The 26,313-nt window shown below is 42.8% G+C and overlaps 1 protein-coding gene across 3 annotated transcripts in view; it reads left to right on the top strand.

Annotated features, from left to right (window-relative positions):
- dlgap1a (discs, large (Drosophila) homolog-associated protein 1a) overlaps window positions 1-26,313 on the top strand; it is a 67,366-nt gene that overhangs the window by 19,261 nt on the left and 21,792 nt on the right. For 2 of the 3 annotated variants that reach the window (XM_017495959.3, XM_017495962.3), the window contains exon 2: window positions 20,713-21,791. In XM_017495959.3, coding sequence (XP_017351448.1) covers window positions 20,775-21,791 — 1,017 coding nt within the window. In that variant the 5' untranslated portion in view covers window positions 20,713-20,774. The remainder of the gene's footprint in view (window positions 1-20,712; window positions 21,792-26,313) is intronic. The other variant, XM_017495961.3, reaches the window with a different exon arrangement.

Here is a 26,313-nt window from a genome sequence, read left to right as displayed (position 1 = left end):
AATGTATTTATTTTCCTACACTCAGTGACACAAGGGTCATTTAACCAAAAGTTTGGGGTATGTAATGCAACAGAAGTGGAAGAAATAAAGTGTGTGTGTGTGTGTGTGTGTGTGTGTGTGTGTGTGTGTGTGTGTGTGTGTGTGAGTGCTGAAGATGATTCATCTCAGTACATCTGGTAGAGTGGTGGTGTCGATGTGTGCAGCACAGAGCTGCAGGAGTGCGACACCGCCTCGGGCCTCGGACGATCCGACAGGCACATCATAATACTGTATGTTCTCTTTATAATCACTACGGAACAGTCCACGTTTCATTTTTTTTTTTTTTTGGGGGGGGGGGGGGGGGGGGGATTACTTAAAGCACTCAGAACTCCCAGAACATGAAACGTAAATAAATAAGCCGGTGGGTGGGAGATCAGCAGCGTGAGAGTTCATAATAACGGACAAACACCGGACTGATTTGACGATTCGAAGAAGAATCGGGTCAAAAGGTGTTGATGAGTTTCCTCTAACAGCGGCTCGGACAGTACCGCAGGTTTATATGAATATTAACGCGCTCGTTTTAATACGTTATCTACAGTAATGTTTCTCCAGTAACGGCTCGATCGCTGGAGATTCCCACGCAGACGCTCTGGAATACGTAAACGGATTTTAAAAAGCCTTCCTATCGATCGCTCTCTGTAAGGATTGTTTGCATTTATTATTGAACGTCTATGGAAGGAGTCTCCAGCGTCGGAGCTTCGTAACAGTCGGCGGTAAAGCGGTCAGGTTAATCGCTCCGACATGTTCAGGGCAGAGGCGTTTTTCACGATCGGTAACATGATGGGCTGCGTTTGTTGTGTTTCGTTTTGTTAAATAAGAGCGAGAATACAAACAAATAAGGAAAAACATACACATTAGTTATTTTATTTCTGACATGTGTGATCTTCGCTGCTAGTGCTAGTTAGCTGGCTAAGCTAAGCTACAGTAATGTGACTGTATTTTGAGGTTTAAAATGTGCTTTTGAGGCTGATGTGAAATGTACTGTATAAAGGGCGTGTCTCATGGATTATCCATCGCACCCAAAGCCACGCCCATTTCTCTTGCAAGCACTTTTTGTGGCTCTAAACGAGTGTTTATTTCGGTTATGAGGTTGAGAAACTCGGCTTTCTCGTCAGACGTTCCTTCCAACCGGTTATAGCCCGTCATAAATAGGACTTTTATATTCAGTAGCTTTAATGTGTGCGTGTTTTCGGCCATTTTGTGCGGAAGATCGAGCAGCCTGTCGGTTTCAGCACACGTGGGAATTCGGCTCGTTCTATCAGCTCAACCTGACGCACCGTGTTTTCGTCGTTTGCGTTATGGCGCCTCATCAGCGAGGAGAAGTAATGATCGGGGCCAGTGGCGCTCGTCTGCATGAATAACGACTCCTGGAGAAGCAGCTCGCGCCGAAACTGACGGACGAGCCGCGCAATCAAGCACGCATTCATCGGGTTCCTCGGGCTCGGGAGAAAAAGAAGGTGTAATCTTCCACCACATGCGTGTGGTGCACACGAGCCTGATGCCGAGCTTGATATGCAAACGAGGGGCTGAATCTGAATTTTGATTGGAGATCAGGGTTGGAGGAGATCGCCGAGGGTCGGTGGGGGTTTTTCCTCGAATCACAAAAGACGGTGATGAATGAGAGTCGAGCTGCGGATCGTAGCGTTCCTGCGCTCATCACGCTCCGTCGAGAAGTTCCCGTGTCCGAGTGGCGCCAGGTTTCAGACTGACTTTAAACTCTTTGGGACGTTTTTGGCCGACTTCGAGTACCGTCAGAATGTTTTATGAATGTGTAATCGAAGCTTCCTCCGCCATGTTTTAAATCTTTTTTCCGTTCAGAATTTTTCCCCTTTTCAGCACGAACTCTATTGGTGAAATAAACTATTAGTAAGCCATAGCGTATTTACGGGATGTTTATCTATCTGGGTAAGATACGGGAGGTCCTCAGAAGAATAGAAAAACAAAAAACCCTGTGTTGTAGGTCTGTTAACCCCTCAGGTTCTCCTCCAGCTTCACTCGTCTTCTTTCCTCCCCTGCTTCGGTGCGCCACCGCGGGCTCTAACGAGGGCCGTAGACCTCCGCGTTGATTCCTCGCTCAAATGAGCCGCTGATATTTTTGTGTTCTGGAACGTGGTTTTTGGCGTGATGGAGAAATTTAATAAGCTGCCGTTTTGTTTTTCGCTCGCCTCCCACCTCGTTTCGTTTTCTTTTCCCTGAAATGAAAAACCGTTCGCGAGTCGGTGCGATTGCGTGAATTCCCTTAATACCCCGTGCGCACTGCAGCGAGGGGTTTATTAATCCCTCCATCCCCGGATGACGACGCCATACGGCACCGTACCGCACTTAACTTTTCTATATGATCCGGAGTGTAATATTTACACTTTACCGCGCGGAGACGCAGACGGCGACACAAACACAGCGACGGTTCTCAGAATCATTAGTTCTGATTACAGTTAGAGTAAATATACAGAGCGAGAGGAACGCTAGCTGGCTTCTTGTGGTGCGTCAGATCTGTAGATCCTGATTACTAATAAAACGTTACGCCGTCACGGTCGAACACGAGAGGAATTATGTGTCGTGCTGTTCTCGGAAAATAATCGGTGACAGGGCGGTGTGATGAAGCGGAGTTATACCTTTAACGCTCTAAAGATGATTAGTTTGCTATAACAGCATGTCACGTCGTGTTTTATTCTCCTTATACTACAGCGATTTGATAACGCTCACCATTTTTATTTATTGAAGCATTATGATGTAGCGCATTAATATAAAGCTGTGATTCGACTCCAGACTTCACTGGCGTTGTGGTATAAAGAGAAAAGACCTCGGGGGGTTTGTTTTTTTTTTGAGTCCTTGAAAGCTCTACCTGCTCTTTCAGGAGCCATGAATAGTTGATAAAGTAAAGAAGGGCTAACATTCATCTTTCGTGTCTCACCGCGTCTGCGGCGTGACATCCTCTTCTTTTGTCATTTTTGTATGAAAGGATTTTGACATCATTAAGTTAAATAGCTTTGTGTGTGGGGGGGGGGGGGTATTTTCCTTTCTCGCAGGTTAACAGCTCAATCTGAGAGAGAGAGAGAGAGAGAGAGAGAGAGAGAGAGAGAGAGAGCCCGAGTGACGCCACAGTATACGAGTAAAAGAGCTCCGATGACTAATCACGATTTCATTTATAAATTCTTCCAGCGAGAGACGGAAGCTGAAGTGAAATCTTCCGCCACTTTTGATGAGATCGGGTTGGGACGAGAAGCGAAAATGTTTTTTGAAAAACTCTTCCAGGTATTTTCTCACCGCAATCGCAATCGTCAAATCTGTTTTCCGTCTTTAACTTTTAGTATGTCGTCTTTTGTTGAAATATGTACTTATTTATATACTTTTTTAAAAATGACTTGTTTTTTACAGAAAGGAAGAACTGAGCCGGTTTAAATGAAATAAGAATGAAATGTTTTTTATTTTGCGGTGTATTTATTTATTTATTTTTTTGGGGGGGGTATAGCATAATTTTTAATGCTTACAAGAAGTCATATAATCTCTGTGGGGTTTTTTGGACATTTCCGGAGGGAACTGAGGTCAAATATTTGTGAAAATCACGCTAGCGAAACTAAAATATAAGGTTTTATTAAATATAGGTACAGCATTTAAGGACAGGGCGATCTGACCAAAATATCACATCACGATACTTTTCTGCGATACACAATGCGTATCGCGATATATAATTTAGCTTATAAACTTGAGTTTGATGATACTTTTCCTTAAGGCCTACAAAGACAAATAAGGTTCAAACAAATGACGTCAAATCAACGGCGTCCCATCCCGTACCGTCGAATCTGTAATTATTAAAAACGTTTAAACAAAAATAATAAATAAATACATCACCATACCGACGATATCTCAGCAAATTGTATCGCGTAATCATTCATCACAGTAATGATATTCTAGCGATTTATCGTCCAGCCCTAATAACGTTTTATTTGTAAAAGGCTTTGGGTTATAAATAATCGAAGCTGCCGAACAGATGCATTTTTAGATAAATGTATAGTTTAATAATTGCGTTATTTTCTAGCAGTTGTATTAAATGATGTAATACATTCACATTTCGAATGTTCTAGAATAATCCAGAAGTACTGAGCGATATTCGCTGATCTGCTGTTGCTGCTGCATCTGAGGAACATCCTGCAGTCTGTTTGAAGGCCTCGGTGGTCTCTTCTAGCGAGCATCAAAGCACAGATCGCTGCTCTTCTTCTCTCGACATTCAGACAGATTGCTGTTTAAGCTTTAACCTCGAACGCCGTTTTCCTAGACGCTGCCGTCGGAACGACGTACGGAGAGGGAACTGACCAGAATCGGGCGCTCTGGCTTCTTAAACGTTGCAGTAGAGGAGCTCGGTTCTGGTTTGGCTCGTTTGAGGACCGCGAGGGTTAGCTGATGACTCGATGTGCGTTAGGAATGAACCTGTACGCTCACTTCCTGTGTGTTATTACAGACCGTTACTTCAGCCCGAGGGGAGAATAAGAAAAGAGCTGTTATTTGATTTGGTGTTGTCGAGTGTGTTAGTGTGTGTGTGTGTGTGTGAGTGTGTGTGTGAGTGTGTGTGAGAGCTTTTATCCACCCAGAGGGCAGGAGAAGGTGGCGCATGGTGGCGAAGCTCTGTTTCATAACGGCTGCCTCATTCATCACCGACAAAAAAAATAAAACGCTACAATTTCAGCTTTAACTTTGAATAAGCAGCTTGTTTTAATGAAGAACGCAATTCATCATGGGTTCAGTTTAGATGCTGTTCGGGAGACTCGGTGTAGCTACGCCGTTGTTGTTTTTTTCTCGTAGGAATTTCCGGTCTCCCTAGTTTCCTTCTTTCTCCGTCTCCAGCGTCGTAATCGTAGTAGGCCTCGTCTATCACGCTGGATATGAACCGATTCATTCCTAAAATCGTACACAGGCGCATTCACACGAGACTCATGAGAATCAAGTTCGTCCAAAATAAAACCTTCCTATGTTTCGCTCCTGAGTCGAGTAAATTTCTGCGTAATGAGACGTGAACGCGAACATGAACCTCGACTGATCGGCTTCGAATCGTGCGTGCGTGCGTGCGTGCGTGTGCGTGTGTGTACGGATTACTCTGTCAGGTTTAAATCGCTCATTTATTTCAGTTACGTGCAGATTTAATTATCGTTTCGTGATTTGAACTAGCCTTCGTATTAGGACGAAAGTAATGGCACCCTATAAAACGAGGCCCGGCGAGTGCGTGTCTAAGACGTAGTTTACGGTTGATTGGCGTTCATCAGCATGCGCGCGTTACTACGAAGACGATCGGTGAAATGTTTGTAAATCTGCTGGGAATTATTAGTCCGGTATGGCCACAAAAATATTTGCTATATGTAGAATGTAAAATGAATTTCGTGCGTCATCTCGTCGTACTCTGCTGTTCTTTGGTTGGTGTTTTTGGATTATTTTCGCGGAATTTGCGGCTGAGCGTCTTTTATGGATAAGAAAGCAAATTCTCGGTCATGCCCTAATAAACCGACAGACTGTGTGTGTGTGTGCGTGTGTGTGTGTGTGTGTGCGTGTGTCCAAACCACCGCCTGAGGCTCCTCTTCATCACGGTTACACACAGAGACTGAGATTTCGGAGTCTTCTCGGGGTCTCTCCACACCGGCAGACTGAGGGCCGTGCGGTACGAGCCGCTGGAGACGCTCGTGTGTTTAATCGGAGCTAAAAATCCATTAAAATTGAAGTCAACAGCAGGAGTGATGATTGATTAAACTTTACCATGGTGGAATTAATCAAAATGACTCCATCCGATAACATCACACCCGCTGAATATTGATGCGTGAGGAATGTGTGATGTGTTTGGATTCGGCCTGGAGGAGGAGGCTGATGTATGATTCTTCTGAACTCTGCTTTTCTCTGATTTATTAAGATCTCCGATGAAAAGACGGATGTGTGTGTGCAGGCTGATGAATTGAGCGCGCGGTCCGTGGTGGTGTTTCAGGCCCTTTCTAAAGACCATCGAAACGTTTATAAGGAAACTAATTTCAACCGTTAGTCTTTCTCAGGATGTCTTTAATCACGCCGGTGCTACAAACCTGTGACTCGGAGCGAACGTTCAGAGTCTGAAAAAATCGACAGAGAATTTCGTCCGTTTTTAGTCGATTTAAAAAGATATTTTAGGAGTTGAGTAAAGAGCAGAACATGTTGCACTGTTCTAGGAATATAATAAACAGGAGTGGGCGGAGTTACTGTTACCATCAGTGTTTTTATTCCTCTTAAACCACAGCAATTTGCTAAGTACTATTATCTTAATTATTAAAGAACATGTCGCACTTTTTGTCCGTTTATAGTTACATTTACAAGCTGGTTCCTGTTCTCGCTTACGTCATAGCAGCTATAAACACTCGTTCCCTCTTTATTCTCTCTCTTTATTCTCTCTCTCTCTTTATTCTCTCCCTTTATTCTCTCTCTTTATTCTCTCTCTCTCTTTATTCTCTCCCTTTATTCTCTCTCTCTTTATTCTCTCTCTTTATTCTCTCTCTTTATTCTCTCTTTATTCTCTCTTTATTCTCTCTTTATTCTCTCTCTCTTTATTCTCTCTTTATTCTCTCTCTTTATTCTCTCTCTTTATTCTCTCCCTTTATTCTCTCTCTTTATTCTCTCTCTTTATTCTCTCTTTATTCTCTCTTTATTCTCTCTCTTTATTCTCTCCCTTTATTCTCTCTCTTTATTCTCTCTCTCTTTATTCTCTGTCTCTCTTTATTCTCTCTCTTTATTCTCTCTCTCTCTTTATTCTCTCCCTTTATTCTCTCTCTCTTTATTCTCTCTCTTTATTCTCTCTTTATTCTCTCTTTATTCTCTCTCTCTTTATTCTCTCTTTATTCTCTCTCTTTATTCTCTCCCTTTATTCTCTCTCTTTATTCTCTCTCTCTTTATTCTCTGTCTCTCTTTATTCTCTCTCTCTCTTTATTCTCTCTCTTTATTCTCTCTCTTTATTCTCTCTTTATTCTCTCTCTTTATTCTCTCTCTCTCTTTATTCTCTCTCTTTATTCTCTCTCTTTATTCTCTCTTTATTCTCTCTCTTTATTCTCTCTCTCTCTTTATTCTCTCTCTTTATTCTCTCTCTTTATTCTCTCTTTATTCTCTCTCTTTATTCTCTCTTTATTCTCTCTCTTTATTCTCTCTCTCTCTTTATTCTCTCTCTTTATTCTCTCTCTTTATTCTCTCTTTATTCTCTCTCTTTATTCTCTCTCTCTTTATTCTCTCTCTCTTTATTCTCTCTCTTTATTCTCTCTCTTTATTCTCTGCCTTTATTCTCTCTCTTTATTCTCTGTCTCTCTTTATTCTCTCTCTCTTTATTCTCTCTCTTTATTCTCTCTCTTTATTCTCTGCCTTTATTCTCTCTCTTTATTCTCTGTCTCTCTTTATTCTCTCTCTCTTTATTCTCTCTCTCTCTTTATTCTCTCCTTTTATTCTCTCTCTCACAGTTAATACGACAGAAATAAGTCCTGTCGTGTTCGCGAGAAACCGCAGCGAAGCGTAAACTCCTCTGTCCTGAAGTTGCTGGAAAAGTTCCGGCATTTCCTCTGAACGCTACGGAGCACTGACGCTGGAGACTCCTTCCATACACGTTAAATAAACGACAGAAAACGTCACCACATCGACGATTTTGAATCTGTTTATTATCAGTGGAGCGTCCGCTGTACACGCCCCTGTGAACGAGCCGTTACTATGGAAACAATATCGCATTAGAACGAGCGCACTCATATAAACGTGTAATATCGACACCTTCCGACCAAATCATAATCCAGAGCTCCACAGCGCTGTGGGGTGAAACATCTTTACATTGTTTTTATGCCCTGCGATGGACTGGCACCCTGTCCAGGGTGTACCCCGCCTTGTGCCCCATGCTCCCTGGGAGGGGCTCCAGGTTTCCCGTGGCCCTGAAGGATGAGCGTATACAAAATGGATGGACGGCTGTTAAAAAAAAAAAAAAAAAAAAAAAAAAAAAAAGCTTTTTGACATTTCTGAGTACTTAAAATTCGAGTAAATAGTTTATTCTTCTTCAGTTGGATCTCTGCTGCTCTCAGAGACTAAGAAGAAACGGTTTTGTTGTTTTGTAACCTTCTAAGAAGAATGAAAAACACGGAATGTGCCGGTATTCATTTATTTTTATATAGATATCTATCTTCATTCGACTCGGGGCCAGAGCTGGTCTCACGAGCTCCAACACTGGCCACAAATGCCAGCAGTAAATATCTCAATGTGTCTTATAACCGATTATTGGTGCATCTTTACATGGTTGTGTGCGCTGACTTCTGGAATTTACAGTATATACAGCACACACACACACGTACACATGCTCGAGCAGAAGCAGAGCATCATGGGAAAGAAGCCGAAGCAGCTCGGGCCTGCTGCAGTGAAGAGATAGCGGCGTTTACTAACCAAACCCATGAGGGGCGTCCTTTGGGGAAAAGCCATGTGGATTAGAAATGAAGAGCTCTGAGTGTGTGTGTGTGTGTGTGTGTGTGTGTGTGTGTGTGTGTGTGTGTGTGTGTGTGTGTGTGAGAGAGAGAGAGAGAGAGAGAGAGAGAATAAATCTCACACTGTTAATGAACACACTGCAAGCTTCCAGGAAGGATTTAGTCAAATACACACACACACACACACACACACACACACACACACATTCCTAATTCAGTGTCTTAAGGAAATGACTATACAGTATTTTGTACAATGATGACATCATTTTAAATGATTATGCGGTATGGTTTCCATAGTAACGGCTCGTTCACTGGGACGTGTACAGCGGAGGCTCCACTATATTGTTGACATGGTGAAGTTTTCTGAAAGGAGGAATGTGTTTATGGAAGGAGTCTCCAGTGTCAGTGTGTTGTAACAGTCAGAAGTAAAGCTGGAACTTTTCCACAGATGCAGAGCAGTTTCCGCTTCTTTGCGGTTTCTTTGTGCCGCATATTTTGAGAAAAGGAGCTAACTTGTTGCATGAGTATTAAATGTAACTATAAATGGATAAAAAAGTAGGAGGTGTCGTTGTTGAATAAATAAAAACTTGTGCTTGTTGGTGTAAGGGGTGTGGTCTGAGAGGAATGAAACGCATGGGGACGTGCTGTTACAGGAAAACAATCGGCTTGATGGTGGGAGGAGGAGCTGCGCGTCGTCTGCGCTTCGTCTGCGCTTCGTCTGCGCGTCGTCTGCGCGTCGTCTGCGCGTCGTCTGCGCTTCTTACTGACACTTTTTTTTATTTTCTTTCATTCTTTCTTTTATTCTCTTCTGAATTTTTTTTCTTTTCTTTGTTTTTTTCTCTCCTTTGCTTCCATTTTGTCTTTTTTCTTTTCTTCTGAATTCAGTATTTTTCTCCCGATTTTCTGATTTTTTTTTTTTTGCTTTTTTCCTTTTATTTTTCTTCCATTTTTTTCTTTTCTTTCCTCCTGATTTTTTTTCCATTTTCTTTGCATCTTTTTTCTTCTTTTACTTCTATTTGTTTTCTCTTTTTTTTTTCTTTTTTTCTCTGCTTCTTTTCTTATTGTCTGTTTTTTCTGCTGATTGTTTGAATTTTCTTCTGACTTTTTTTTCTTGTTTTTTTTTTTAATCTTTACATTTTTTTTCCATTCATCTGCATTTTCCTTCTAATGTGTCAAACAGAATTATGGTATTGTCATGTTTACGACAGGACACATACACACACACACACACACACACACACACACACACACACGCGCGCGCGCTGTCAGTAAATATAGTCTTGTGTCTGTATCGTACGGCTCAGCTACAACGTTTCTGAATTTTCCTCCTTTACTTTCCTCCTTTCCTGATTTTTTTCTTTTATTCTGTTATTTTTTTTATCTTTCCGTCTGTTTTTTGTTATTTTCTCCTTTTTATGTTGTTCTTTGTTTTTTTTCCATCAGTTCTTTTCTTTTTCTTTCTTTCCTTCTTTCTTTTTGCTCTTCTCTGGTATCCAGACTTTGTCTTCTCTTCTTCTCTCTTTTCTTTTTCCGATTATTTTTAGGTTTTCTTTTATTTCCTTTTTATTTACTTCCATTTTCTTCCTCCTCTCCTGTTGATATTTTCTACTATTTTAACTTCTTTTCTCTTTTTTTTTTGTCTTTATTTCACTTTTGTCCTCCGTCTGTATTGATTATTTAAAAATATTCACTTCAGAACTTCAGGCTGTGCATGAATAATGCAAAAGTGTGAGTGTGTGTGAGTGTGTGTGAGTGTGTGTGAGTGTGTGTGAGTGTGTGTGAGTGTGTGTGAGTGTGTGTGAGTGTGTGTGAGTGTGTGTGAGTGTGTGTGAGTGTGTGTGAGTGTGTGTGAGTGTGTGTGAGTGTGTTCTAACTTCCGCAGTATTATTTATGCTAATCTCAGAAACCTCGCAGAGGAGACATTCTGCATTGGGAGAATGTGAAAAGTGAATAAAAGCTGTTTGATATGTTGTGTGTGTGTGTGTGTGTGTGTGTGTGTGTGTGTGTGTGTGTGTGTGTGTGTGTGTGTGTGTGTGCGTGCGAAATGAAGCACAATTAATGAATCAGCTTTGGCCTGAGGAAATCAGTAACTGATCTCTCTGGTGTTTTGTTCTGGATGACTGCCAGGACTGCTGAATCTCTCTCTCTCTCTCTCTCTCACACACACACACACACACACACACACACACACACACACACTGCTGGAAAACTTCACCCTGCACTCGTTTATCTACTCACTTTGAGCACTGTGGCTTAACGGAGCAGATAAAATTATTTCTCTGGCAAACTTTTGTAAAATTTTGTAGCACCATTTTTACTGTTATTTTATTAGTTTTTAGAAAATAATCACAGGATTGCATTTTTCAGTTGTTTTAAAGAATATTTCCATTTTGATCTTTATTTACACTTCTACATTTCTGTTTCATTTTATTTCAGTTGCACATCTTTACGCTGCCGGTCGTGTGTTGAACAGCGATGTTTCTATTTTGATCCAGTCCCTCCAGGATTCCGCGACTTCCCGATCGCAGAAATCAACCCAAAATCAAGGAAACGCCACAATATTCGGAGGAGCTTGTAATTTTTCAAATTTACCCCAGATTTTCTGCAGATTCGGGCCGAAACGTGTCATGTGACGTCTCTTCGAGTCACGTGTGCCGATACGACGTTAATTACCCGCCATCTTGGATTTTGTCAAAAACTGCTGTTTTGCTATTCCTCCTAGCGATTATGTCCGATCAGCACCAAATTTGGCATCTTCAGAGTAAGCCCACAAACATCATCAAAAGAATTTTGAATACTTCAAACGGTTTGCCCGTAACAGGCCAACGAGTCAGCTAAGCCTCCGAACAGGAAGTGAGGCTGTATCTCAGCAACGATTTTGCACACTAACATAAAACTTCGTAGGTGTCTTCAGGACCAAGACCTGAGGCTATGCAGAAAATTTTGTCCCAGTGCCACCTACTGGTCAAAAGTTGCAATAACAACCATTTTTGTTACTCCTCCTTCTTGCAGCTTTTATTATTATTATTATTATTATTATTATTATTATTATTATTATTATTATTAATGTGCACTCTTGGTGTGTGCTGCTTTGACCGTGCTGCTGTGAGGAGATTTTCGGTTTTGTGTCTGTGGGGTTGGGTGTTGGCTGTTTTGCATACGGTGTGTGTTTTGAAAGCCAAATGAAAGAGTGAAGTTTATTCTAATGCACACAGTCTATTATACAGCACCGCGCTAAAGTCACTCAGATTTTTCACCAAATTTTGTCCCGGATGTTTATTCCGTAGCTTCTGTCTTATCGTGTCAGTGGAAACGAGTAAGTTTTAGATTTTCAAACGTTTGTATCGTTTAAAAGTAATAATAATAATAATAAAAGTACGATATTCAGTAACACAGCGCTTCTCCCATGGAAGCATAACGTACTTTATTTTAGGGATCAAAGTTTGCACTCGTTCTTGGTGAAGCGTTCTGTCGTTCCTGTGAGGAGTGAAATTATCAGCTTTATTCTTAAGACTGAGACTCACACCTCCATCACACTATCACTCCATCACACTATCACTCCATCATCACATGGCTCCATCGCACAACGAGGGAGGGGAAAAAGGAGAAATGGTGGCTTTTGTTTGAATTAGAAATATTCTTTCTTTTAGTGTCTCATTCTCTCTCTCTCTCTCTCTCTCTCTCTCTCTCTCTCTCTCTCTCTCTCTCTCTGCATCTCCTTCGGTCTCTCTCTGTATCTCCTTCTCCCACTCTCTCTCCTTCTCCCTCTCTCTCGCTCTCTCTCTGTATCTCCTTCTCTGTCTCTCCCTCTCTTTCCTTCTCCCTCTCTCTCTCTCTCTCTCTCTCTCTCTCTCTCTCTCTCTCTCTCTCTCTCGCTCTCCCACGCTTGGTGCAGGATGAGTTGACTCAGAATTGAGTGGGTGGCAAATGTGCAGCTTTTCCCTCTCTCTCTCTCTCTCTCTCTCTCTCTCTCTCTCACTCACACACACACACACACACACACACACTCACACACATTTAATTTGTAATGTTTTATTAGATTGACTGTCAGCAAGCAATTTTTGCCATAGTGTGAGCACTAGCACACAATATCTTATTTACGGCATCTTTCAAAAATATTGGCACCCTATGACTATTGAGAAATCATTACATATAACTATTTTAAAAATTCAACTTCTACACTCATATTCTTGCTTCAGAAATCTAGAAAATCAGGAGAGAACTTGGTCTCTTAGCCTCGCTGGATATTTTATCCTGCTGAAAAAAACAGGAGAAACTCCTAGAATTTGTAATGGTTATAATGGGAATTGTAATGGTTTTAATGGAAACTGTAATGGTCACTGTGTAATTCGTTGCCTTCTTTTGCTCACGTTTAGTCTAGTGGATACCATTAAGAACAGGTAATGGTTTTAATGGTTAGCTGATGGTTTGCAGTGGTGTTTGTCGTGGAAAACATTTGAATTTCTGTGATGGTTTCTGTAGTTTTTTTCCCGCAGGTAGTGAGATGGTCAGTGCTGTCCTTATCTACACCTGAAGCTTGGCTAAATATCCACTCTTAGGGTGCCGATAATTTTGCAACCAGTGTCTCGCTGAACAAAAATTACACTACTTAAGAACAGTTTTTGTTTTGTTATTCTCTCATTCCGCTCCTTTTCATTAAAGTGATTTGAGCAGCTAACAAACTAAAGTTGACTAGCATGCTAACGTTAGTACAGCAGCTAAAATTACATTTTTATTTAAAAAGAAAAAAAAAAGAGTATTTAGTTTTCTGTCAAACGGCCTCTTCTTGTTTTGTGATAGTTGTTGGTTTGTTTGTTTTTTATCTCTCACACACAGAGCTGAGGGTGAATAACAGAGATGTTGTCAATCTCCACACACCCTGAACTGAACTGATGATGTGTGTCAATTAGTATAATTTAGTTGCGTTTGTTTCCGCGGTGTGTTTGCGGGTCCCCGTGGACGTTTGTTTGTTCCTCTCCAGTCTGTAACTGATTGATTGGATCTGCTGATTGGCTTGTGTGAAGTTCTCCACAGTCCCTCACCTCGCTTTTCTAACCCTAATCAAGACCCTATTGAAAGAAGAAACAGCGAACAGTGAACATCGATAGAAGAAGCAGCGTGTGATCCTCAGAATGCTTTAGGAATCTGCAGGTTCAACAATGAAGTTGGTCCACCTTTAAAGTACCCAGAGATTCACTATGATATCATTTAGAGTGGTTGATATTGAGTCTTTTGAGTCAGTCAGTTAAATGATTCATTCAGATTTGCTCACAGATTTGTTCAGTTGCACAGTTAACCCGAATGTGCAGTCTGATTAGTTTGTACAATAGCTGTCCAGGAATCGTTTAACTCATCTGATTCACTGGACGACTGAGAAGTGAATCTCAGTCATGAAAGAAATGATTCACTGAGTCAAATAGTGATAGAGGAGCGAATCTAGGTCTTGAAAAGGAAGATTCACTGATTCAAACACTTGAGAGATGAGCGGATCTTAGCCATGAACGAATGATTCATCGACTGAAATAGTGATAGAAGGAATGAATCTACATCTTGAAAGAAGAGACTCACTGATTCAAACACCGAGAAAGGAGCGGAGTTCAGCCATGACCGAAATGATTCACGGATCTGATTCGGCATATGTGCAACTGCAAATGTGACTCTCTGATGTTTAAAACACAGACGGATCATTATAGACTGTAAATTGATGTAAAATCTACATGTTTTAGCGTCCAAGTTTCAGTTTTGCGGTTCGAATTTGCGAATCCTGTCAGCAGCAGCTGAACCAAAGGAACGGCTCTGTACATTTCAGTGACCGATACTGATTCGTTCACCTGACTGACTCGTTCAGAAAGACTGAATCGTTGAACACTGATCATGAATGAAACATGTCTGTTAAGCAGTGTATTGTGCTAATATAAAGAAAAATGCAGTGAAATGCTCACTTTGGATAAAACACACTCGTGCATCTGTGAACAGAAGAAAAATATCTGCGCTCCATCAATCTGTGCTGAGAAGTTTATCACTGAATCCTGCTGATTAAATCTGTCGGGAGATTTCTTGATTCCTCTCTAGTTTTCCCACATGCCCGAGTGCTGAATGAGGATATTAGCGAGGCCAGCGTTTGTGTTTGCATTAAATATTTATAAGCTGCCCTTCTTTTCCGGAGAGTTCGCTTCACTAGTCACTTACTCAGCACTGTTTGTTCAGAGAGAGTGAGAGAGAAAGAGAGAGTGAGAACGAGAGCAGGCAAGGTCTCGGGATTAAAGTGTAAGAAGGAAAAAACCTGTCTCTCCAGGAAGCACTTTAACCCCTCACACTTCTAGCTTATCATTCAGCTAATAGCTAATACAGTGACGAGAGTGAGGAATGAAATTCCTGACTTGTCGACAGTTTTAAAACTTGTTTTTAGCTTAATAATTTCAATGACAAGACTTAAAACTTGTCCTCAAGATGTAACTAATCAGAAACGGTGAGACGTCTGCTGATAAATGACACCAGTTCTTCTGATTTTGCCCATCATTTGCCTAGAAACTATGCTAGCTAGCTAAGGTAGGGCTAACGTAAGGCTAACTTTCTAGTCATAAAAGCCTTCGGTATTTAAAAACGTACTTTTCTCAAGATAACGGAACAGAAATGTATGTAACATCATCTCAAAGGCATGTATATATTTTCCTAGAGAGAGATTTTATGCTAATGCTAGCTCGTAGCAACAGTGAACCAATTGTGTTGTTTTTTAAAATCCTGCATTACCATATGGTGGATAACATAAAACCCACAAACATCACAGGATGACATGAATAGTAGTGTATTAATGGAGTGTGTGTGTGTGAGAGAGATAATTTATTAGGGGTTATTATACTCTAGTATTAGCGTTAGTTGTAGTAGTGTTTTCTATCTGATCACTCAGAGATAATGTGTGTGTGTGCGTGTGTGTATTGGTGTGTGAATGCTTTTAAAGGCACATGAACATTTTGGTGCAGGGCTTCTGTGATTTGTACGAAAGCCATCTGTTTCCATGGTGATGTTCACCCTACGTCCGCCGAGATATTTCTGGAGTGGAACTTATTTGTACACACACACACACACACACACACACACACACACACTTTAATGCATACTTTCACAAAGACCTAGTGTGTTGCTCTCAGCTGTTTTGATTATCATAACTTAAAAGGAGTTTGTGTGTGTGTGTGTGTGTGTGTGTGTGTGTGTGTGTGTGTGTGTGTGTGTGTGTGTGTGTGCGCGTGTGTGTTGCTCACACTGCTCACAACGCTCTCCCAACAAAAGTAATATAGAGAAAAAGCAGATATTCGATGCCATTGCATCAGATCAGGGGTGTGTCTTAAAAAAAAATTCTGCATGACTAACAATGCTAACACGGCTAACGGTACATGGATGCCGGCGGCCGCCATTTAACACAACTCCACGACTGATTTGTACTCCTGAGATTTTACACCACTGTTTACATTTTTTTCCGGCCCTGAAATAAGCTCCACCTCCCATCTCTGCTTCTTCTCCCTAAAAGGCAACTCACGAGTCAAATGTAGTTTTAATTCAGAAACTATGCACAATGAAATAAATGTTTTTATCGCGGCTGCAGTATGACCTAGCAGGCAGCAGAGGGCGCTAAACGCTACGTACTGCGTCTTTAAACAGACTGAAAACGCGTGAATGCTTCAGTATACGTCAACCCGTTGAGGTGACTCTCACACAGCAGTCACGGAGTGCTCTAATGGCATGTGAACACTCTTCTGCTAGCTCTTCTTGCCCTCTCTCTCTCGGTTCTTAGTCCCAGTTCTCCGTGTGTGTGGGAAGAGACGGCATCTAGCCGAGTTGCGTTTTATTTCTGGCTCACAGGAAGGCTTCTGAGTCACCGAAATGCACAATAAGAGCCGATGCATCGATTTAGTACATGCACCAGAGCCACCGCTGTACGAACGCCGGCTAATTACACAATCAGCTGACTTCAAAGCCTCTCTTCGTCCTTTTTTTTTCCTGAAAGAGCGTGGAGTAAGTGGGCGTACGCCGAGCCGCAGAATCAGGCTCTTCTCACTGCCTTACACTCAGGCTAATCATTAGCAAGCACCTTTGCTCATTAAGGTACTAGCTGATGTGACATTTTGAACATTTTTCAGCCAGACACAAGTAATGTGGTTTTGCAGACGTGTAATCCCGTTTGCACTAAATAAATGTCAAGTGATTATTGAGTTATGGCGGGAATCAGATGACAGGCCCATGTAAATTATTAATCAGGCTCCTGTCCAGGGTGCCGCGTGGTGATCGATGTATCTGCTGCACACACTGTCTGTTAGCTTCTCGTCCTGTCGAGTGTGTGATGAAAGGAGGGGAAGGGAGAAAAGGAAGAGGAAGAGGAAGGGGAGAAAAGGAAAGGAAGGCAAGATGAAAGGGGAAGGAAGATACGAAGGTGAAAGGATAAAAGAAAGATGGAGGCAAGGGAAGGAATGGGAGATTAAGAAAAGAAATGGGAAGGAAGGGGGAAGGGAAAAGGAGCAGTAGCAAAGGCGAAGGAAGGAAGGAAAGGGAAAGAGGGAGGAGACAAAGGATGGGAAGAGAGATTAAGGAAGGAAGGAAAGGAGATGAAGGAAGAAAATAGACTGCCAGAAAAGGGACATGAAAGAAAGAAAGGACGATAGAAAAGAAAGATGAAACCATGAATAAGGTAATAGGAAGGAAAGGGAGAGGAAAGAGAAAGGAAGGAATGAAACTGAAAAGAAAAAGAAGAAAACACAAGGAAGGAAAGAAAAGGAAAATGAAGGATGGAAAGGGGGAGGAATGAAGGAAAGGGAAAGAAAGGTGTAATTGATATGAAGGGAGGAAAAAGGGAAAGGGATAAGAAACAAGAAAAGTGGAAGGAAGGAAAAGTAACGTAACAGAAGACAAGGATAGGAAAGGGAGCGGAAGGAAAGAACTCCTAGACCTTCCTCCTGTTGTTTTGTGGTTAAAAGCTGGCAGTTCTGTTCTCCGCAGCTGATATGCATATTTATTCTGCTGGAAGAGAAAGGCAGGCTTTTAAGAAGGCTCTGAGGTCAGTCTGTAAATTTAGATTACTGATCAGACAGAAGAGACGAGCGTTCCTGTTAGTGTCCTCATCACCTTTTAAATTCGGGACCTCATCAGGAAAGTGGCTCCACCTGAGTGCTGAGTGTGAACATTTCTGTCATCTCTCTACTCATTTCTACATCTCCATCAGTCCCTGTTCTGCTGCTGTTTGACTCCCGTCACCTCTGAAATTAATTACTCCCACTGCGAGGCCTGTTCATTAATGTTTATGAAACAAACAGATGGATATTTTTACACAGGTCTCTGCGTGTATGGAATGTAAGATTTGTAATAATGATGGTTGTCAGGTGACAAAATGAATTCATGTAATTGCATCATTTGCTGTACTTAATCACGAGGCCACACCTCTATTATTGAGACTGACAGGCAAAAAGGCCACACCTCCTTTATTGAGACTGACAAGCAAAAAAGACCACGCCTCCTTTCTTGAGATTGACAGGTAAAAAGGCCCCGCCTCCTTTATTAAGACTGACAGACCAAGGCAAGCCAGAGAATTTTATTTATTTATTTATTTTTGTACAAAAACGACGTGTAGACGAGGGGTCTCGTGCTGTGACAATGGCGGTAATAACACTCCCCCCATCATGGGGATGTGCTTTACCAGGTGTGTTTTTTCATTAGAAAGAAATTTAAAAGAGAATCTTTTCTTTTTCTCGGATCGCACTCGGGGGCCGCTGCAGGGACGTAACACGAGCCGTTAGACGTTTCTCATTCTGCAGGTCTCCGGGGCGTTCAGGCAGAACTGCATCATGGAGATTTGGGAAGTGGTGATTGTGCTTTTATAGGCACTTCAAAACAAGGGCTTGTGTAATCCACGCTGTACGAAACAAAGCCAGTGGAAGAAAAGATCACGGTGAGAGCACGTGACGGTGGGTTTGGCTCGTAATGAGATCCGATTGATCGAACGGTGTGGTGTCAAATTGATGTGGAGGGAGTGTGGCCGCTGTAGTGTACATCATACTAATTGGAAGGGGCAGTGGGAACTGTGTGTGTGTGTGTGTGTGTGTGTGTGTGTGTGTGTGTGTGTGTGTGTGTGTGTGTGGTTTTTAGACCACTGTGCTGCCTAAACTCCACTGCTGTAACAAAATGCTAACACTCTCTCCATGTCACCTTCGAGAGAACGACTCACTGTCCAAGTCTTATTTTCTTTTACTGCTTTTTTTTTTATTTTTACCTTCCTCTATTCTTCCAGCATCACTGTGCTTCATAACCTACGGCCTCCTTTTCTACCTTGAGTAGCTGCTTTGATTTGTCCAGTGAAACGTTTTATGCTATCGTTACGACTTTAGCCTAATTAAATTATGTGCCAGTGTTTTTACTGTAGTTATTTTTACGAAGCTACGCTTATATTCCTTAATCTGGTGCTAACCTGTTATTTTGTACACTGCACCCGTGTATATACACTACAGACTAACAAGCCATTTAGCCATTGCTAATTTTTAGCTTGTTCACACAGGAGATGAATTCGGTACGTAAATAAAACTACATGTTGGAAACCCGCAGCGTTTAGCCGTAGTATAGCCCTGCCGTTCTCGATCACGATCGCCTCCTTCGCCTCCATGTAAAAATGTCTGCCCGAGTTAAGCGGAGCGTGAACTCTGTAGGAATTTGTCTTTATCACGAGATGCGCTGTGAATTTTATTAAAAATCGGTGTTGTGTGGGGAAAACGAACCCCATCACCCTGTTCAGTTGCGGTTCACGGTGTAAGCAGTGACGGACAGCACTGGACAGTTTTATAATACTGGATTAATAAATAACAGTAAAAAGAACAGTGGCCATGTGCTAATGTGTAGTTTCTTAGCGCTACAGACATTCAGGTAGTTAATGGATCATATGGACGATTTTGCTAATACACTGTGCTTAGCACCGAGCCATTCTTCCTAATGCGACCCCTGTGGATCCCTGCGTGATTCCAGCTCTCTGTAGAATGGCTTCCTTTAAATGATCCCCATTCTTCCTGTGTGCATATGTGAGTGTGTGTGTGTGTGTGTGCGCGCGCATGTGTTTGAGATCAGACGCTTTGTGCTCCAAGCCACTGTAGCCCTCTGCCATTACATTGTCACAATGCCCAATAATAACCTCTCTAATAACGGGTTAGGCTGTTCTCTCCTTCTGTCTCTCTCACGAGTCATACTGTCCCTTTTCCACGCTCCCTCCTGTAGCGCTCTCTTCCTGAGGCAGCTTCGCCTCTTCATCTTCGACGTCACCGTAATTAGCGCAGCTGAATAAGGCCCCGCTCGCCACCTGCAATTACCCAGATTGCGGTTGACAGAGCGGCGTTCTGAATGAAACGGATGCTGCTTTGTGACTGACAGAGCGCAATAATGAGGAGCAGAGATGCCACAAGGAGCATCGCTGCTCTGTAGGGGAGAGGGCTCGGAGACCTCCTGCTGCGCTCCGCTTCTCGGTTTTATCCTCCTCGGCTAAATATATCCAACCGGTTTGCAAAAAATAGCACAATCAATCTTCATTTTTCCCGTGATTGCTTATGGAGATCGTGGTGTGGGGGGGGGAGGTGTTAGGAGGAGAGTAAAATAAGGTAGATCCCAGAGTCAGTGGGAAAGTGCTGGAGTCGTGAGGGAACCTCAGATCACTGCAGGTTTCCCAGCAGACATGGTATGCTGAAGTCAGGCATCCAGAACTGGGCTGCAATAGATAAAGTGAGCCCTGCTGTCAGTAAAGGAATCTCTGCATGCTCAGGTATTATTATTATTATTATTATTATTATTATTATTATTATTATTATTATTATTATTATTTCCAGTTGCAGTGGTGTGAAGTCATAAATCACACCATCAGTGTCACTAAATCTCAGATAGATTTTGAGGAATAGATAGAAATAGACAAGAGGGTCAAGTCAGGGATTGGACTTTTGCAACATTAGTCCAAAGTTTGCTCATTCTTGTCTACATTCGAATTGAAATAACCTCGCAAACTGTATCTGTAAGCCCCAGAAATTACCAGGGTGGAAATCCACTATTTCTAGAACATAGGAGGAGCGTTCCAGGTCATAAGAGACCCTGGCCAAGGGCTGCATTATAAGCTGTGGAGTCTCAAGGACTGGGAATGAATCGAGTGTATCAGGTCTACCTACAATGAGCTTAGCGTGTGGAGTTGTTTATCACATGTTTGTTTTATTCTCTACAGGTCCAGTGGGGAGAGTACGGAGCCGTTAGTAGTGTGTGTGTGTACGTGACCCTGGCCCCGTGATGATGATGAAAGGCCTTTCCAGCAGCCGCAGTCACCACCACATGGTGGCCTGCGAGCCTTCGTATGACCCTATGGGTCACCACGGTGATCGCAAGCCCTACCTCATCAGCCAGATCGAGGCTCCACCTCCTCCTGATCATCCGTATTACTCGTCGCGGAGCTCGTACCAGCCGGATTGTGTGGTGCCTTACGGGACCTTCCCGCGGCGCCACTACAGCACAAGCCATGAGCCTAAAGAAGAGTGTGCTGTCGTGCCCTACACGGGTGGAATGGGGCCTCCGGGAAAATGCCAACGAGTGCCAGTTAGCCTGCTGGAACATCTCGATCGGCAGCTTCCAATGGCACGGGATGGCTATCACACACTGCAGTATAAACGTGCAGCGGCTGCTGCGGCCGCTTTAGAGCAGCGAAATGACAGTCCTGGGCGTATCCGGCACTTGGTGCACTCGGTGCAGAAACTTTTCACCAAGTCGCACTCGTTAGAGGGGCCTCACCACGGTGGACATGGGCACGGACACAGTAAGAGCAGTATGAACGGAAGCAAAGCCAGTCCAGACGGAGAGAACACGCCGGCGCCGACACCACGGCAGCGCAAGCGGAGCAAGAGCCGCGAGCGCTGCAAATCGGCTGAGCCCAAGCAGCGGACACCACCCTCGGGATACTGGAGCTCGGACGAACTGGAGCGGGACGTCTGCCCTCTGCGCCATGCCGCGCCAGGCATCATGACCGTGGGACGTCACCCGGAGCGGGCGCAGTCTCAGTACTTCCTGGAGGCGTGCGGAGCAGAGCCGACGCTGAAGAATTCACGCAGCAGCAGCGACGTAGCCAAGTGCACGTCGTGCGCCATCACGGCACCGGGCACGGATGTGGCACAGCTGGCGAAGAAGAGCGCATGGTCGTCCTCTCTCACGGTGAGCAGGGCGCGCCAGGTGTACCAGCAGGCCGCTGTAAATCTAGATAAGGCGCTAGTGAAAGCAGAAGCTTGTCAGCAGGAGCGCACATGCCAATTCTTGCAGGTATGCCACATCCAAATTTAAAAAATTCCAACACCCTTTATTAATAATTTCCCCCCTGCACACCCATGCTTACCTCACCTACCTTCACTTTCACCCTCACCACCACCACCGTCACATCCTCTTCCTCCTCCTCTCCTCCTGCTTTCTCCTGGAGAGAGGCTCCAGCTTTGATTTGAGTTCTGCTGAGAAGTAAGTGCAAACCACTAGCCGCCTTACTTTCTAGTTAGATGATCATGTATTATTTCCGATATTTTGATTAACCTCTGAACCTTTAATATTTCATCTCTTTCTCTATAATTTTTCCCAGTTCTTTCTATCATTTACGCATTATTCAGGTGGTGTGTATTAGAACTGTCACAATTATAACATCATCGAGTAACCACAAATACTTGAGTTGATCTTAGATAGTCTTCAGTCCAGACAGAGATTTTACTTGCTTACATGTCCAGTACATGTACAGTATGTGCATTGTTGCACTATTATGAAGGTCTAATGAGAATTTTTAAACACACTCAGGATGACATTCGCGCCATGCCGGTCATCGTCACACACCGGATACACGTCGTTTCGTTTCTCCTGGCTGTCCTCGTAACAACCTGTAGTCACTTCCTGTGCGAACGGGCCGTTACGCTTTGTTATTAATGCAGCATCGAGTGGAAATAAAGTCAAACCGTAGATTGTTGATGTTTCAAGAACAATAATTCGAAATGTCATAATTGTGACTGGTCTAATGTGTACGCATGTGTAAAATAAAGAAGGGACACGGGACGGGTGTGTACGTCTGTTTGATGTGTTATTTAAATGAAATGAAAAGTGCTTCTGATTGGTTTGGATCCCAAGTGACAAAGTGAGCGTCTGAGGATTTCAAATCCCGAGTTAAGCGTTGACTGTTTCGCTTCCAAGGAAGATGTGGGAGCCTTCGTTTCATCACACGTTCAATTATTTAAATCTGCATAAAAGCACTTCAGAAGGAGAGAAGAGTGCTGATGGTGGGTTGCATCACATGTTTAATTATTCAGATAGCCCAGCTTTCGGGTTCGACTCTTACCACATCGTGTAGGCAACAGCTGCCTGGAGAGCACTTCCTGGGGTTGAGTGACAGGTATCCCTGGGTCAACAAGGGGCGGAGCTTAGGTTACAGTTTTATCAGCCGGTTGCAAAACATGATCGTGAGACGTGAGTGAAACATATAGCTTGCTAGCAAATGCTAGCTGGATTCACGGTGTCTAAATGTACAATACACCAGATATATTACTGCAAATGAACACACATTTAACTAACATAAACAGTGTAGTATAACAGTTCATCATTTTATACACCCTGCTAGGCTAATAGCGCGGTCACGAATGATGCATATGAAATGCTAATATGGCGCGTATGCTGAACTGGGACTTGTACAATGAAATATTAATAGACATTCGGGGTAATAATTGTCTTTAAAGGGTCATTACACACAAGACCTGCAGTAGTTTGCACTATGCGCACCAAAAATATGAGATGCAAATAGAAACTGAGGAAAAGTTCTGGGTGATAAATGCCTGTCATTAAAGGGTCATTAAACACGAGACCTGCAGTAATTATCACAGCAGCGTTGAGGAGGGGGAAATAAATGGCACCTTGACATTCGCTGACGCTAACCTCAGTGTTACAGTGCAAAAACTGAAGCCCATGGTGGTAAACAAAAACCCAGTGAAGGGGGTGTGGCCTCAATTCCAGTAAAGAAGGTATGGCCTCTGTGACTCCATTACAGTGAAGTTGTAGACTCTGTGCCTCAGTTTCAGTAATTGGAGTCATGGCTTGTCAATTCTAGTGGAAGCTTACTGGTTAAGATATCGGACTACTGATCGGAAGGTCATGAGCCCCAGTGCTGGGCCCTTGAGCAAGGCCCTTAACCCTCAACTGCTCAGTTATATAAACGAGATTAATGTTAATCGCGCTGGATAAGGGCGTCTGCCAAATGCCGTAAATGTAGTGAAGGAGGTGTGTCCTCTGTGCGTCATCGACTTAGAGGACGCGTGGCCTCTGAGCCAGTCAGTGTCAGTGAGCAAGATGTGGCCTATGTGTCTGTCACTCAGTGAAGGAGGTGTGGCCTATGGGCCTGTCACTCTCTCAGAAAGAGGTGTAGCCTGTGTATCTGTCAGTCCTCGTGAAAGAGGTGTGGTTGATGTGCCTGTCAGTCTCAGATAAAGAGGCGTGGCCTGTGATTATCAGTCTTACTGAAGGAGGCATGGCCTCTTTTCTGGTCAGTTCCAGTAAAGTCATCTGTACCTGTCGGTCTCCTAGGGGGCATGGCCTCTGTGTGTGTCAATCTCTATAGAGGAGGTGTGGCCTCTGTTCCTGTCAGTCCTAGTAAATTGTCAGTTGTTTGGTTTGTACTTGTAGCAATAGAAATTAAATTTATAAATATATATGTATATATACAGTTGGACTCAAAATGATTCAGCCCGCATTGCAAATCAGGTTTACTGTCAAAATGTCCAGACTTTCATCTGTATGTGGTGAACAAATCAAACAAAAGTGCAACTTATAATGATTTCTCCAGTCTCAAAATTATTCACCCCCTGAATAGAATCCCGCACACCAACACTAATATACAAACCAGCTGTTCTCTCAAGCACACCTGATACAGCTGATCAAGGCTTCATTAGTTGCACCAGGTGTGCTTGAGCTGGAAGATATGAAATACCTGAACTGGCTAGGGGTAGAAATTATATGAAATACCGGTATGAAATAACTATGTATAGATATATAGAACGCATTTTCCATGGACAAGCATGCTTCGTAAATTTAATCACAAATATAATATAGCAACTTTATCCAACTGTAATAAAGAACACTTTAAAAAATGAAGCCTTAACAGACTAGAAGCACAGAGATGCATTACGAGTGATTGACTGTGATTCACAGCCTCTCGGTCACACATCCTCCTCCTTCCAAAGAGAGGATTTCTGCCATGTTCTCTCTCACGCTCGGAAATTGCAAAGAATAACTTGTATCTCTTTCTCTTTTTTTTTTTTTTTTTTTTTTCTCTTTTTTTTCGTTTTTTTTTTTTTTTTTTTTTTTTGGGATGTGCTAAATTCAGAACCCCGGTTTCCATAGTAACTGTGAATGAATGTTCAGGGTTGTGTTTTTTTGTTTTTTTTTTTTTTTTGAACAGTTGCAGATTGTGGGATGCGGGATGGCACTTCGCTTTCGAGCGAGGTGGTTAATCCCACTCGAGCACTGGATGATCCTGCTGCCAAATTATCTGTAATGGTTTTGATAGCATGTCTAACAGCTGTTAGGACTTCTTGAGATCTTGTTCAAATTGTGTGTGTGTGTGTGTGTGTGTGTGTGTGAGAGAGAGAGAGAGAGAGAGAGAGAGAGAGAGAACTTTTGAAGTTGTGAGGATATCTACAAAAACATGGTCATTTTGCCCTAGCAATTTAACTCCATAAAAATGTGTGACCTTTTAAGGCCATAATAATATATAATGACCTCCGTTATTATTACTCATGACCTTTTAAGACAAGCTTTTAAGCACAGCGCTTTAGAACATCTTGGAAGCCTGTTGTGGAAAATACTGAACGGTGTTCCAGAGAAGCATCCAGAAACGTATCTTGGATGACTGTAACGAGCGGAATTGGATGCTGTGATGTTCGACAGGATCTTTTATCCCCTAAATGAGGCAGGAAGTCGGAGCGGGTTGGCATGCTGGGAGCCTGCACTGTGGATTTCAGCTCTGTCGGGTGCTTAGTGCTCAGACTCTCAGGGAAATCTCCTAGTGTGTTTTGGAATGTCAAAGAAGGCAGCATTTGTGGAAGAGTTTAGCAGAAATCTAGCATATGTCAGCGCGATTTCACATCTCATCAAACTTACGGTCGACAGGGACTACACACATGACACAATCGATCACTTCAGAGTCACATACTGTAGACCAAACCGAACTAGATTGCTCATGGAGTAGCTCAGTACGATGCTAGCAGGGGTGAAGAAGGGTGGAGAAAACGTTATTTCAAATTATTGAGGATCTTGGGTATTCCGATTATTTGTCTTGGACCTAAAGTTCTCCAGAAATAAATTAAAACAGAAAATAAGGAAGAAATTGAATAGGTGATGTGGGAATATCCAATCAGCTTGGTGATATTATTGGTTATAAAATGACTGACGCTTCCCCTGGACACTCACAGATATCGTGAGAGTATTGTGATGCAGTTTATCATGATATTGAATTTCTGTCATCATTTTGAGCAACAATGACATGAGATTTGCAGCGCCCCCTTCTGCCCGTGTCACTGGAGAGTACTTGCATACGCAACATGGATGCGACATGTATCCTGCAGTCGTTTGGAGCGTCGCTTGTGTACGTTCTCGGAAATTAACGCTACGTGTCTGTGTGGTGCAATACCAGAGTGAGCAGCGGGGGCGCTGTAGTGCCAGATAAACATAGTCTCCATTTTCACAGAGATTCTTTTTAAGTACAATAAACACCAGGTAACAATTCGATATTTGATGAAACCACTGAATCCGCTGTGATACGATT

Source organism: Ictalurus punctatus, chromosome 20, assembly GCF_001660625.3.
Source record: "Ictalurus punctatus breed USDA103 chromosome 20, Coco_2.0, whole genome shotgun sequence".
NCBI classification, from domain to species: domain Eukaryota; kingdom Metazoa; phylum Chordata; class Actinopteri; order Siluriformes; family Ictaluridae; genus Ictalurus; species Ictalurus punctatus.
The sequence above is the reverse complement of the archived record's forward strand: the minus strand, read 5'-3'. Positions and strand labels throughout refer to the sequence as shown.